This window comes from Acanthisitta chloris, unplaced genomic scaffold (genome assembly GCF_000695815.1).
Source record: "Acanthisitta chloris isolate BGI_N310 unplaced genomic scaffold, ASM69581v1 scaffold39285, whole genome shotgun sequence".
NCBI lineage: Eukaryota > Metazoa > Chordata > Aves > Passeriformes > Acanthisittidae > Acanthisitta > Acanthisitta chloris.
The window spans coordinates 845-14,695 of NW_008672744.1; the positions used below are offsets into that span (position 1 = coordinate 845).

General features: G+C 42.6%; 1 protein-coding gene across 1 annotated transcript; it reads right to left on the reverse strand.

Annotated features, from left to right (window-relative positions):
* Positions 1–2,462: 2,462 nt before the first annotated feature.
* UBE2G1 (ubiquitin-conjugating enzyme E2G 1) lies at positions 2,463–13,264 on the reverse strand (the record flags this gene model as incomplete). The annotated part of the gene is made up of 5 exons (XM_009074637.1): positions 2,463–3,675; positions 5,705–5,828; positions 9,284–9,462; positions 10,462–10,559; positions 13,162–13,264. Coding segments are annotated over 4 exons (467 nt in total), but the record flags the coding sequence as incomplete, so codon positions are not given.
* Positions 13,265–13,851: the final 587 nt, after the last annotated feature.

Genomic DNA, 13,851 nt, shown 5'->3' on the forward strand with positions numbered 1-13,851 from the left:
ACTTAATGCACAGTGTTGTTTTACAGACATAATTTTATCCTGTCTTTGCCACGAAGTGACCTTTGAAAGTTGCTCTGCATTGGCTCTGTTTTCTGTGCCTGTTGGGTAAATCAGCAAAGCCAGAACTGGGCCAGGCAGAGCCACAGGAGTAGCTTTCTCATCATAACATGTAGTTTTCTAGTCATACCATGAAACAACACATCTCATTTTGCACAGCTTCATGACAATTGTGTATGAATTTGCTCTGTGGCTAACTTACACCATTGCTTATGGTGCTATTGATCAACTTGAGTAACTGCAAGGAAACAGTTATTACTGCCTGACCAGATTTAGTCTAAGTTCTCAGTAACAACAGAGATCAGGTTGCAGACTACTGCTGTGCTCTGCATCAGGGGAATCAGCAATCTCATCTGAGGATTTGCCTGGGCAGAAAGCTGTCATTTGAGTCTCTGTTTCAACCCCAAGCAGCTCCTGGTTTGGTTTGGTCTGAAATCACTTGTGCTGCTTCTGAAGAGGCAGAGAAACAAGGAGACTGGAGGTGCTGCTCTGTGTGCAGTGATGGCACTGTACCAAGAGCAGTGCACCAGATGGCACAGACACAGTGGTGTCCACCCCCTATCAGCCTACCAAAACCCAAAATACACCTCTAATCACTTCAGAATTCACGATCTCTTTATTGATTGTTCAGTTTCAGGGTTTTCTAGGCATCACAACAGGAAGGACTTTTAGCTGACAGCCCTTCTCGTTTCTAGAGATCTTCTCTGATGCACAAGGGGCAGCATGGAGAAATATAAAAAAGGAATTAGGATGGTAATGCTACTTTGATATTTATTTACATTAAAGGCTTTTCCTTTTCCCCCAGTGATGCAGTGATATCTGGACCACAGGCCCCTGTGTGCTGGGGGAAAATCAGCTCTTGTGCATACTGCAGCTCCTCGGCGTGTTCCTATCTGATTGTGTAAGTCACAGCCTGTCACATGTGTCCCTGTCAGTGTAGGGCAGGAACAAACAAAAAGCCAACTGTGATCACAGCAAAGTGAATCAGGTCCTTTCCATGCCTGCCAGAGGCTTCCTACAACCTGGACACTTGGCCCAGACCCTGAGCTGCCTCTCTCATTCAGTTACTGAGCATTAGCTATACCTGCAGCTTCTGCATCCTAACAGTGTCCCACAGCAACATTTCTTCCTTTGGAGATCTGGGGCATGTGGGATCACAAACCATCTGGGTAAGCCCACGTGGGTTAGACCCACAAAGAAGTGGGTTTATATTCGAATAGTTTACAAAGAAGGGAACCAACAGTGCTGTGGAATTACCAGTTCTTCCATAGCACTGGTGCAGGGCTAACATTTCCAGGCCAACCTCTTCAGGAACAAACAGGAGACCAGAGAAATAAAGCTTTAAACTATTTTGTTAAGTTACAGGGGAGTCTTATGGGGAACTCTATGTGCTACTTAGGCAGACAAAACAGGTAACAGTGTTGAACTTGCTGAAAGCAGCAGGTACCTTGAATTGCTCTCAGCTCCAGGTACACTGCAGAAAGGGAAAAGCAAGGAGAGCCTGTGGGGGAAGAAGTCCATTGCTGGGTTTAGGAAGAGTAGCTTCTTCCCAGTGTTTTGTTTATGGAAAGAACAGGACCATGTGACTGAAATTGTGCAGTCCCAACTCTTAGAGATGTGGAAAAGCAAAGAAACCTCCTCTCTAGCCATTTTGGACAAGCAGTCAAACAGGACCTGAGGTGAGCAGCAGTGTCTGGGCACTAACAGCTCTGAAGGTCTGCACACACCTGCCCACAGGAGCAGGATGGCCAATTAAAAGCAAATTTAACTGATGATTTCACAAAATAATTAGTGTCTAAATATGTAAATGTGGACATTAAACACATCTATGTTTATCCAAACCACCTGTAGGAAGAAACAATACCTTTCCTCGTAAGTCATCTCACACTGAATGGCTTTTTGCCCCACAGGGCTGGGGCTGACCTGCCACTAGCAACTGTCACTTCCTTCCACCCCTGCCCCCTCACCAAACCCCAGTATGTGCCTTTTAGCATATGCATGTTGTGCAGCAACATGAAACAAAGTCCAGCCAGCAAGTTAGAGCTGAAGGCTTCTCACCAGCTGACTCTGCCACTGGAACTCGAGTCATTACCAGGTTACCTTGTGCTGTGAAAATAAAACAGTCAAGGAGTTGCAAGTTTCTCTATAGTTTCTTTGCTCAAAAGGCTTGGAAAACTCTTGCTAGCAGCTACTGAGATTAGTATTTGCTCACTAGAGCAAAGATGGTTACAATAGGAAGAAAGGGACATGTGCTGTTTGCTCTTTCATTATTCAAGATGAAGCCACAGGATGTGAAACACAACAAGTGTTCAGTGATGTGTTGTTGAGGATGATGAGGTAAGTTGTGCCCCAGCTGCAAGTATCCTTCCTATTTCCATACCCAACACAGCCAGTTTGACACATTATTATTGGAAAAAATTATATTTTGGAAGAACTCACTACAGAAGGTGACAGAATTCCAAAAATCAAATTACATGAAAATATACATCGCGATTTTCTTTGTACATTAGGTGAGGAAAACTCTGAAGTAGAAGGCAAAGCAGATGAAGGGCCACAGAAGAGAGTAAAGGAGGGAAACTATTTTTGATACCAAACCCAGAAGTTAGTCATTTGAAAGCCTACAGATGTGCATGCTTGAACTCAACCTTGAGAAAAAACAAGCCTCACACACACACCCCCAACCCCACAAACAGGCAATGAAAAAGGCAAACCAAAAATCTCACCCCTAAAAAGCAGCTCATTCCTATCTTGGACTAACTTAGTCAACTGAACTTCCAAGTGAAAGCAACTCAAGTCCTTGGAAGTTAAAAATTTATCAGGCTGCTCAAGGGTGCTCCATGGCCAGTTTTATTGCTATACCCAATTCTAGAAGTATGAGCAATTGGGTTAAAAAAAAAAAAAAAAGGGGGGGTGGGAAGGGAAAAAATATAAAGCACCTTTGAGACTACAAAGGTCATCATAAAAGAAGACACAAGTAATTCATAGCAAATCCTTTCAGGGTTTAATTAGGAAAATTTTAAGTTCTGATGGGGAAATAAAAGAGAGCACATTTCCAAAATCAAAAAAAAAAAAGATACTAAACTTTAATAAGCAAGAAATTTTAATTAAGCCTCAGTGGGTCAAAGGAAAATTAAAGTGGGAGGGGGAGAAAAAAATAAACAAACCAAAAAACAACTTTATCCTAACTGGTTTTAGTCTGACATGCTTCACAAGTTGTTGTTGTTTGCTTTTAAAACTCATAGGAAACAATGGGAAAGAAAAAAAAAAATCTGCTAAAATCTTTAGAATTTACACAATTCTATTCCTAACTACAGACAGCATTATTTGGTACAATGTGTATTTGTGGATGTACATGAACAGTATATATATTATCCGGATCATGTTGTGCTATGTACACATCTTTACAATTCTTCCTGAAGGTTAAAGCAGTTCATTAGATTTCAAAATGCTTAATCATCTTGTGTTGGCACTTGTTAGGCTCTTGTCAGCATTGATAACTGGCATGTTTTATTGCAGCCCAGTTCCAGCCAGTGTTTGCCAACTTGTAACAACAGAAGTCCAGCAATAGGTGGGTAGAGTGCAGGAAAAAAAACAGTGCCATGTTTCTCAATTGGAGACCTGCAAAGAGATCACAGCTATTAAACAAACCCCTCAGCACCCTCAGTTCATTCCAAGGTGTTAATTAGTGTTTCAAGCCTTATTCAAGGAGTTTACATACCTCTGAACAGAAGCTGCATAAATCCAAACTCATCACCTGAGAAAGACTGGAGTTAGTTCAGCACATTGTTCAGCTCAACTATCACTTTCAGGCTCCTGTTAATTGTGCTGTTTCTCCAGTGCATGGTGTGTGAAGGTTTGATTATTCACACATAAGGCTGAACCCTGTAGATTTATCACTGAAACATCTGTGCCTGGGGGTGCTGCTGCAGCAGCCAAGGGCAGTGCTCAGTGAGCACCAACACCACAGCCACACAGACTGGGCTGGGCTGAAACCACAGCCCCTTCTCACCCAGCTCACTGCCCAGCACTCACTCAGGAGTCACCACGACTTAGAAAAGCTTTTGCCTTCCAGAAAAGCAACACAGCCAATTGCTTAAAATATTTGTCACGAGCATTGTTTCACTATGGCCAAGTTCAACATGGCAACAGAGCCGAGGTTAGTTAAGGACACTCTGGAGCATTACTCACAGTTACTCCCTTTCTCCAAAACAGAAAAAAACAGTCAGCTGCATTAACAATTCTTACACTCCAGTTATAGGCAGTTGTACAAGACATTCAGTTCCTTTGCTTAGCCTTTTGATCAATATTAAGCATTTTTCATGCTCCCTCTATACTGGAGAAAGTTCCCTTCAATCAAAGCATTTCTGCAGGGAAGAGATACTGCAGTATGAGTTTGTCACAGGAGGAGCCTCCCCCAGCCCCCACAGCACTTACAAAAGGGTAAGAAAGGAACTCTCTCCTAAGAAAAGCTAACTAGCAGCAGCATTTAGCAAGCTGCTCTGGTTGTTCAGCCCCTCAGAATTACACAGTGCCATATTTCTGCCCCTGCAAGTCATGTATGCTGCAGTAACCAGTACAGATGGATTTGGGCTTCTCCAGCCAAATGGGTCAGAGCAGTTTATTTGCCAAACCAACCATTAAGCTTCAACATGAAACTCTATTTTGCTTTGAAAAGCAAGAGTGGGAAATTATTAGCTCATGGAGGAAGTTTTTCCTTGGCATACCCAAGGCAAAGTGACCAAAGGCCAAGGACTTAAGGGCCATGTTTTAATGTAGAGCTTTCTACACAGCTATTAACAGAAGCCCCATTAAAACTGAGATGAGAATGTGCAAATCACACTAAGTATCTTGAGTCAGGAGCTCTTTAACAGGCTGCCACAAAGCACAAACATCACAGCAGCTACTCTCAGGTCAAAACTTGTCCAGGCTCTCTGATATGCTACAGCTCAGTTTCCAAGCAGAACAACTGTTTGCCTGAAGCTTCCCAAGCCTTCCTCAGTAAAAAAGCTCTGGGGTTTTTTTTATAGGCTGCTGAAGAAGACAGACATCACCTTTCTTGATATTATTGATGGGTAATATCTCAAACTTGATCCTTTCTGACGTGCTAGTGGACTTTCCTATTAAAATGCTCACAGACACCTGAAGCAAATCCTTCTGAGTAGTTCCCAACAACCTCACTGAAGTCTCATGGAAAACCTACATGCAACATGCCACCACTATCTGCAAGATAAACTGCAGCTCTTGAGACAGCAAGCAGGATGCTTTTAAGATTTTAACAAATGTTCTTCACAATAATGACCATGAAAGAGTTACCAGACCTTCTATTCCAGCTCCAGCAGCCTCTAAGCACTATTAACAAAGCAGGATGAGCTCTGGTAAAGAGAAGTTCAGCTTCTGGACAGCATCAATGCAAGAGTACTAGAGAAGTTCCCCAATCTTGGCAGAAGGGGCTGTTAACTGCACTTACTTCTTGTAGTCTTTAGCACTGCATACAGCCAGAGAGCTCCACTGAGCCCATGCAGCTGAGATGAAAGGGTTGGGGTTTTCTTTTTGATTTAGAGGAGTTTAAAAAAATAAAATAGTTCAGCAACACTTATGCAGGAAATCCTCAACTCAGTAACTGACTTGTCTTGAGAAGGATACTTACCCTGAAAAAAGTGAAGCTACTAGCTGCTGAATAAGTGTCACTCAAAAGCAGTTTCTTGGCTTTTCCTTACACAGCGGGCAACTTTCCTTTTAAATTCTCCATTTCTGTCTTCTCTCCATTCTTTCTGTAAGTGAACAGACAGCTTTCAGATGTCAGGCCTGAAACAGTGTACAAGCTCTAGAAAGACTCTTGGTGGTTTATGTTTTCAGATATCTAGTCAACACCTAAATTTGCTTACAATCACTGAAAACCTGTGATATTCAGGGCTCTTGAAAGCTTGCTCTGGGTTTCTGTGCCACCTGTTCACAAGACAGTGAGGATGTAGCCTTTTCCCCTTGCTTTTTAGGCATTTCTCCAAGACTAATCCAGTGGCTACCAGTATTCCACAATGGATATGCTAAAATCTATTTACTTCAGCCTGCAAAGCAGCAGCAAACCCAAACTAGACCAGGACCTATTGTTCTGGGTTAGAGATAATGTCTTTAGCTGCAGTGGTGAAAAAGGTACTCAGGTACTGTGGAGCCAGTGGTTTTAAGGTTTTTAAGGACAGTTTCAATCTAGCCAGGACACTCCAGGAGAGAAATACAGAAGTCACAGTATGCAGAAGAGGCACAGCAGTGTCCTTAGAAAGCAAACACCTAGTTAGATATGGCTGCAAGATACTGGCTCTGTGAGAAAGACCTAACCAGGGGCTGATCTCTGGGACAGGTATCTGATTTCAGCACTGCATAGATGAAGAGCAAAGATAAGGATGAACAGGAAGATGGGGAAGAGGTAAGCCTGAACCCAGAAATGCACACGTCAAGGTAGCACAAAAACCTCCAGGGAAAAGTGCAGCCAGTTTTGAGTGGTTTGTGCCAGGCTCCTGAGGAGCTCAGATGAAAGCACAGGAGCAGAGGTGGCTAAGACTGATGGTGTTGGGTACTACCTCACAGTCAGAAGTGCTGGGAAAACATGAGGAATCCTATATTTCATGAAGTTCTACAGTTCTTAGTTTTGGAGATAAGCAATATATTCTTACTGCAGGGGGAAGGGAAGGGGTTAAAACCCCCCACACTTTTTTACTTGATGCAACCTAGTCCACACCTTCTCACCCCTACCTGGAGGGAAGGCTGTGGTACATTTGAGTGGCATATTCACCACCTCTAAGCTCACTCAATCAATCAGCATGTTGAAAAGCCCAACAGGTCTTAACTTTGCAGTGAAAGCACAAATAAGGCTACTAATTAATTTGTTCTTTTTCAGCAATTCATGCAGCAAGAATTTGGTTCCTTGGATTGGGACACAGGACAGCTTACACAAGATGGCTTAAGGCCAAGAAAAGCATTGAGTTTGTGCCCTCCCAGCTTCAGAGTCTGAGTTTTTGTTTCTCCTTTTTACACTTGTAGCCCTATGATGTAAGTGTTGAGATGCAAAGTTCCCAATTTGACAGGTATATCTCTAAAAAAACCCAATATTTTACTTTAGGTCATGAAGTGTTTACTTGCTTTTCAAAATATTATCCAGGTTCCTGTTCCTCATTTTTCTCCCAATCCAAGAGACACAACTCTGACATGCACAGTTCATTTTTCCAGGAAGCAGGTATATCCTCTCTCCTATAATGCAGTGAACTGCCTATGACATCTTATTCTCTGGGCTCACTGAAAACTAGAAGTTAATGAAAGCAGACAAAGTATCCCTTAGTAACTGCCAAACATTATTACAGCAGTAAACACAGGAGCTGCTGATTCTTCATTACCTTCATGAGTATGTTCTGGTTAATATGAAGATATCTACAACTCAGCAGGAGATGCCAAGCTGCTCAAGCAGCACATTAAGTTTAAAAGTTACTTGAAATACCTAATACTACAGTCAGAAAAATAGTTTCTAGCATCCCAAGCAATGCTCTACTACTGTCTTCACAGTCAGATTTGGATTTAAGTTTTGGTTCTTTCAATCTGGGCTGAAAATGTTTTAATTTTCAACCTTTATCCTAATGTTTAGGTAAACAAATTCATAGTTTTCTATGTAACATCTCTGAGGACAACATAAACTATCACACCTGAAGTAGCAGAGTGAGACACAATGCAACAAGATTTAAAAGCCTGTGATGTCAGGAAGGTGCCAAGCACAGCTAAAAGCATAAGCTTTCTGCAGTGCTAGGTCAGCCACATTCAACAAACATGAGTTTGTGAGCTGAGGAATTCTAATTGCACTTTTAGCATTTCATTAATAACTTGCTTCATTCAGTGCTCTCAGGTTTGCCAGCAGAAAATGCCCATGGCTCCTGGGTATCTGTTTCCACCAGTAACAGGACACAAGGAGGGAAGGTCCAACATTCAAAACGTTAAATGAGGAAACTGTTCACTACAACTTTGTGTTTGTTTTCTGGGTTTTTCCCATGAAATTTGTTCCACATGAGTCTGTTCCCGTTTTTCAGCAGAGCTCAACCACCTTTGGAAATACTAACAGCATAGCACATCAAAGGCTGCAGGAAACCACTGAACTGCCACCCACTTTGGGAAGGTACAGCTAGGCTGACAGAGCAGGTTAACATTCCTCCAGAAAGCTTTGCATCTTCCAAGTCCCATCTCCCTTCTCCTCACTCCCATAGTTAAAAGACCTGGAACTTCTTTTGTGAGAGGACAGCACTCATTAGTCACTGCTCGACTGCAATTCAAGAGGGATTCAAAGCAAAGCATGTTGGTGTATCTCAGATGAATGAGGCCTGAAGCTTGTTTCCTTACACCCTTCCAGAATTGAGACTTCCCCCTCCCCACCACAAACAGTGATCAGCCTAATTGTTATTCTGCTATAAAAGCAGCTCCTGTAGGAGCTGATAGCTGTGTTGATACACCCACACAGCACAGGGCATGCTCCAGAAACACTGTGCTGCATCAAGCACTTCCATCTCACAACTGCAGATTCACCCTGGTCTAGGCCCATAAGTCACACCATTCTTCCTCACTTTTAACCAGTCTAGTCTGGGACAACCCTTGCTCCAGCTGAAGGCATGAGTCCTTGGTGAAGCTTTAATGAGAGCACAAACCTCCTCAAACCTACTGCTGTAATGCCTGAGCACTGCTGTAGAGGTGTAGGAAGCTTCCCAGGGCTCACTACTAATTCTGTTCCACAACATCACTGCTTTTCCAAACAAAAAAGTACCCTAGCCTATGATACAAGGTTATTTCTAGAGTCACTGTATTGTTTATCAAACTACAAGCACAACTCTATTGCAAGTTCAAGTTTCTATATTGAAGACAACTGGCAGAACCAAGAATAGCAACCTTCCAGTGCCTGAAGGGGCTCTGGGGAAGCTGGAGAAGGACTCTGGGTTAGGAACTGCAGGGACAGGACAAGGGGGAATGGGGAGATATTAAAAGAGGGAAATTTAGATTCGGTATCAGGAAGAAGTTTTTCCTGTGAGGGTGGTGAGACACTGGCACAGGTTGCCCAGGGAGGCTGTGGCTGCCCCAACCCTGGCAGTGTTCACAGCCAGGTTAGATGAAGCCTTGAGCAACCTGCTCTGGTGGGAGATCTCTAAGCTCCATTCCAACCCCTTAACATACTCTGGAAGTGTGAAGCCAAGCCAAGCCTTACCGCTGCATCCACGTTAGCAGGAGAATCACCATTGGGATCTGCCAGCATAGAAATAACACTAATCATGATGGTTTCCACAGTGTGAATGGGAAGCCAACGCTCCTCAGGCTTTTCATAGCCATATTTGTCTTCTCCAGGCTCATGAAGAATTGAAATGCAGACATCACCGTTCTTGTCCACTACAAGACAGAACAAGGCATACTTCAGTCATGAACAGGACATTGGCATTCCTTCAGGATAGTCATGGAACTGTTCAGCTGCTCTCCAGCTACTCTGAAACATGTTAGTGAAGATATTTCATAAAAAAGAAAAGTAATTAACCATTACAGAGCTCAATCTATCCCAGGCTTGGTGGAAGTCTGTTGATAAGCCTACACTTCTGGCAGAGAGGGCACAGGGGGAGAAAGAACTTAATGCTACCATCATGCTGCAGCTCTCAGGACTATTTAGACAGGTTTCCACCACAGCTTTTTCTGTTAACTTCAGCAAACCAGAGAGTGATATTTTTCCACAGCAACAGCATCAGCTGGGTATTACTGGAACATACTGAAATATGATTTAAACTGCTGGAATTAGAAAGTGCCTGACAAGTACTGTGGTATTTCCAGAGCTCAAACTGACACAGCATGAAAATATTCCCCGTTCCTTATGATGGGAACACTGTGCTGGTCTCCTCCCAGCTTTCAACATCTACACTTCTGAAGTGGCAGAGCATTCCTCCTTCCCAGTAAACCCTCCTTCCATTTTATTTTACCTTCCCATCTATGTCCAGCAGCCCATAAGTAAATGAGTCATTAGGAGGAGTCTCCTTTGGGGGGACTAAGATGCTGTGATTTCCCTTCATGCTTCACTGGAGGAGGACAACCTTGGGCCTTCTAGACTGAGCTGCCAAGTCAGTAATACCAAGATGAAATACGTGAAGGTATAACAAAAGGCAGCTATAGAAGTCAAGTTTCTCCTCAGACCAGAATTTTTGCACTTAGGAAAAAAATTAAGGAAAAAAAAGTCCCTGAACAGTTACCAAGAATTCAAGAAGCTACTTTCATACCTGAGGAGTATTTTATGCTCTCAGAGCAGCACTATTAAAAACTCTGCCTTGGTTATTACTTCTTCACTTTGTCTTCACTGCATTTTAGTGCTTAACTGCAAAAGGAAATCGAAGCTGTGACATTTCTTACCGTTTGGATGCCAAATCTCGGTGATGAATTTCATTTTTGGCGGCCTCAGTGGGTAGTCTTTTGGAAAAGTAAGATGAGCCTTGAAAACACCACCTTCACTGGGGAATCAAAAATATCTCAGTAGAGTTTCTTGTAAGCTTAAGCTGAAGATTGGAACTTACTGATGTAGCAAAAGCTCTAAAGTTTGCCCCTCACACAACATTGTGTTGGTAATTAACAGTACCAACACTTCCATATGCAATGCAGAGTTTCTAGATTGAGATGATCCTTTCACAAGATACTGCCAGTTCCCCAGCACTGATCTTTTTTAGAACTAGGATGATGTTCCAGAGGGGAAAAACCACACACACAAAAAGATATCAAAACACTGCCAAGGAATTCACCATCTGGAATCATAACTTATATTTTCCCTCCCATTACATTTATTAACAGGGGAAAGAAAAAAAAAAAAGACAGTGCCAATAACTGCCCTTCTCAAGTGCAGCCCAGCAGACACCCATTTTCCTGACCTGAGTCCTGATTTCATGGATCATTCTGCAGCAGTTACAGAGAGCTTCAGCTCTGTCTACAGCATTAGATGTCAAACTGCTTCCAGCACCACCTTTTCAACACTAAGCTAAAGGGCCTCTGACATGACAGTGAGGTATCCTGCATTACAGTCACCCACTCAACTGGAAAACAACAATAAACAAGAGACATCCAGTTTTAATGTGGAGTTACAAGCCAGGAATAGTCCCTTTTGACAAATGGGAGGGCCTGTAGTGGATGGGAAGGTTTATAGATGGAATACTTTGCTAATGTAAGCACTACGAGATTTGCTTTGTTACTGTCATTTCTTCTAACTGAAGTTTATAACAAAATTTGGAATTGCAGAGGCAGAGATGACAAGAAGTGGAACAAACATCCACAGAAGGTGGCACAAGATGTGCAGTGTGACAAGCTACTCCTCAGCAGCCACACAGGCAAAAGAAGTGCTGTAGAAAACTATTCAGTGCAGTGTTTTCCTGTATTTGTACAGGAGCAGGAGTCAGGCTCCAGAGCCCACAGACTACTGAGAGAATAACAAGTTTTACCACCACTAACCAAAGATGTGCAATTCCAGCAAGTGTCTGGAAAAAAACCCAACAACTCAACCCCCAAAAAGCACTAAGATCTAAGTGATTTGGCTCTTAAAGCAGCTGAGGAGATGTGAACCCACAGCATTCATTTTTCACAAATTTTAGGCAGTTTCCAAAGAATCCTTCAGCCTGGGAAGGTTAAGAATCCCAGAAACATGGGTTATTTGAACATCTATACTAGTCCAAACAAGGGAGGGTTAGATTACATTTGTTGATAGCTCCAAAGCAGTTAAATCCTTTCTTTCAAAGTGAAAAAAATCCTTCTTTCCCTTCTTAAAGCAGCAGATCCTAAAGCTAGCAGGCTGTATGGCATCCCTGGTTGCCCCATATCAGCTGCATATAAATACAGCTCTTATATTGGATACACATTAGGGATCAGTTGATGAAGTACAGCTGTCAGTTAAGGGAGATCAGTCTCATTTTTACCAATACTCTTGGTAAAAGGGTTTCTTGTCAGTAGAGTAATTCACTGAGTCTAAAGTAATATTAAGTAAACTCAGAATAAATAAAGTGGGACCAGGAATGAGACTAAAGCTTGAAGATTTTGAACCACCTGGTTAAATTATGTTCCATTGTCATCAGCAGCCCAGGGAGAGATTCAGTGTAATACTAGCCTGAAAAGCAGCAAGTAGGGACTGGAACAGAAGAGAGCTTCTCATCTAAAAAGACCCAGAAGTGAATGGGAAAAAAAAAAACCACCTATTGCAATTTTAACCCCCTAAGATGCTGTTCAATTAGAAGCAGCATTTCTTTACTGCCAGTACTTATAAAATGGCCATGAGAATGTAACAGAACCACTACAAGTCTGTTCAGAAAAGGTCAACAGGAGTTGGAGCAATCTCATGCAAGACATGAGAATTGCAATGGAGCTTGAGGAAAAGCAAAGCAATTTGATTCCTGGGCTTAAGTGCTTATTCAGAAGTCTGCAGACAGAGGTATACAACTTTGTGCTGGAGCCAAAACTGACCTCAAGTAAATGTCACTAGGCTTTTTGTATCAGTCATTTACCACCACAACAGCTTAATGAAGGAGAACAGAGTTCATCTTCAGGAGCACACTTTAAACTGACCTCTTCTGGGCACAGAATCTTTTCCCAGAAACTGGAGCAGATGGTCACCCTGAAGTACTCTTAGCTCACACCAAGAGGGTTCTCCCATCTTAAACTGACAGGACTTGAAGCTAACTCCATGGTCTGCTGCAGTCTCCCCCAGCTACACTCCACTAGGAGATTTTGCTACAATCACCAGCATGAAGTTGTAAAGAACTGCAGCCTCACAGCAGTAACAGCAAATAGTGGATTATATCTGCCTTACTTAAAGGTGTAAGAAAACAGAAGCTGAGTCTAAGTATGCCTATTCTTTCTCTTTTCTATACAGGTACAAAGGGATTAGTGTTGCCTTTTCCCAGAGGAGCAAAGCAGTTTAGATCTATATAGCAAATCCAGCTATTCACAGGTATTTTACTAGCAACAGAACAGCATTACCTAACATAGCAACAAGATTTAGGTTAACTTCTATTCATTTAGACCAAACAAGAACTAGTAAAGCCAAAGTTCATTTTCTGTGTAAGTATTAGTACTTACTATAGTGTGTCTGGAGGACCAATAATAAGGACTTCCCATCGATAAAGGTCATTGTCATCTATCAAGCCTGCTGAAAAGCCTTCCACTGGGTTTTTGTTGAGCTCTGTGGAGGAAAAAGAATTCAAGAGTAACTTTAGGTGTCTATGATATGCATTTGCTGGTTTTGCTCATGCCTCTATAGGTGACCCAAAAACCCCCTGTGACACGTGGCCCTTACTCATGGCCTCATGGCCTGGGTGAGTCCCTCAGCTCCTGCCACACACAGCGGATCCTGCAGAGCTGAGACCATGGCTGGCTCCACAACTAGCCAAAGATATCATGAGCAGAAGAGCCAGAATAACTCAGAACTGTGGGACATGGTCTCCTAAACTGGGTACCAACAAGTGTGCACGTCAGGGAACACATTTTCTCCTAATCAAAGAGCCACACTGCTTTGTGAGAACCCTGGGGTGAAACTAAAATCTATTTAGTGCTAGAAAGCGCTGACAGAAGACCAAAGTCTCCAAGCATGAGATATTACAAGTTCCACCACATTAGTAGCTGAATGTAACAGGATTTCATTAACATACAGCCTATTGCTTGTGCAAAAAATGCCATTTCTGCATCATCAGGTGCCATCTCAGGACACTGACACCACTCTGTCAGATATTGGCACTAACACAGGATATGCAGCATGATGACTACAGAAGT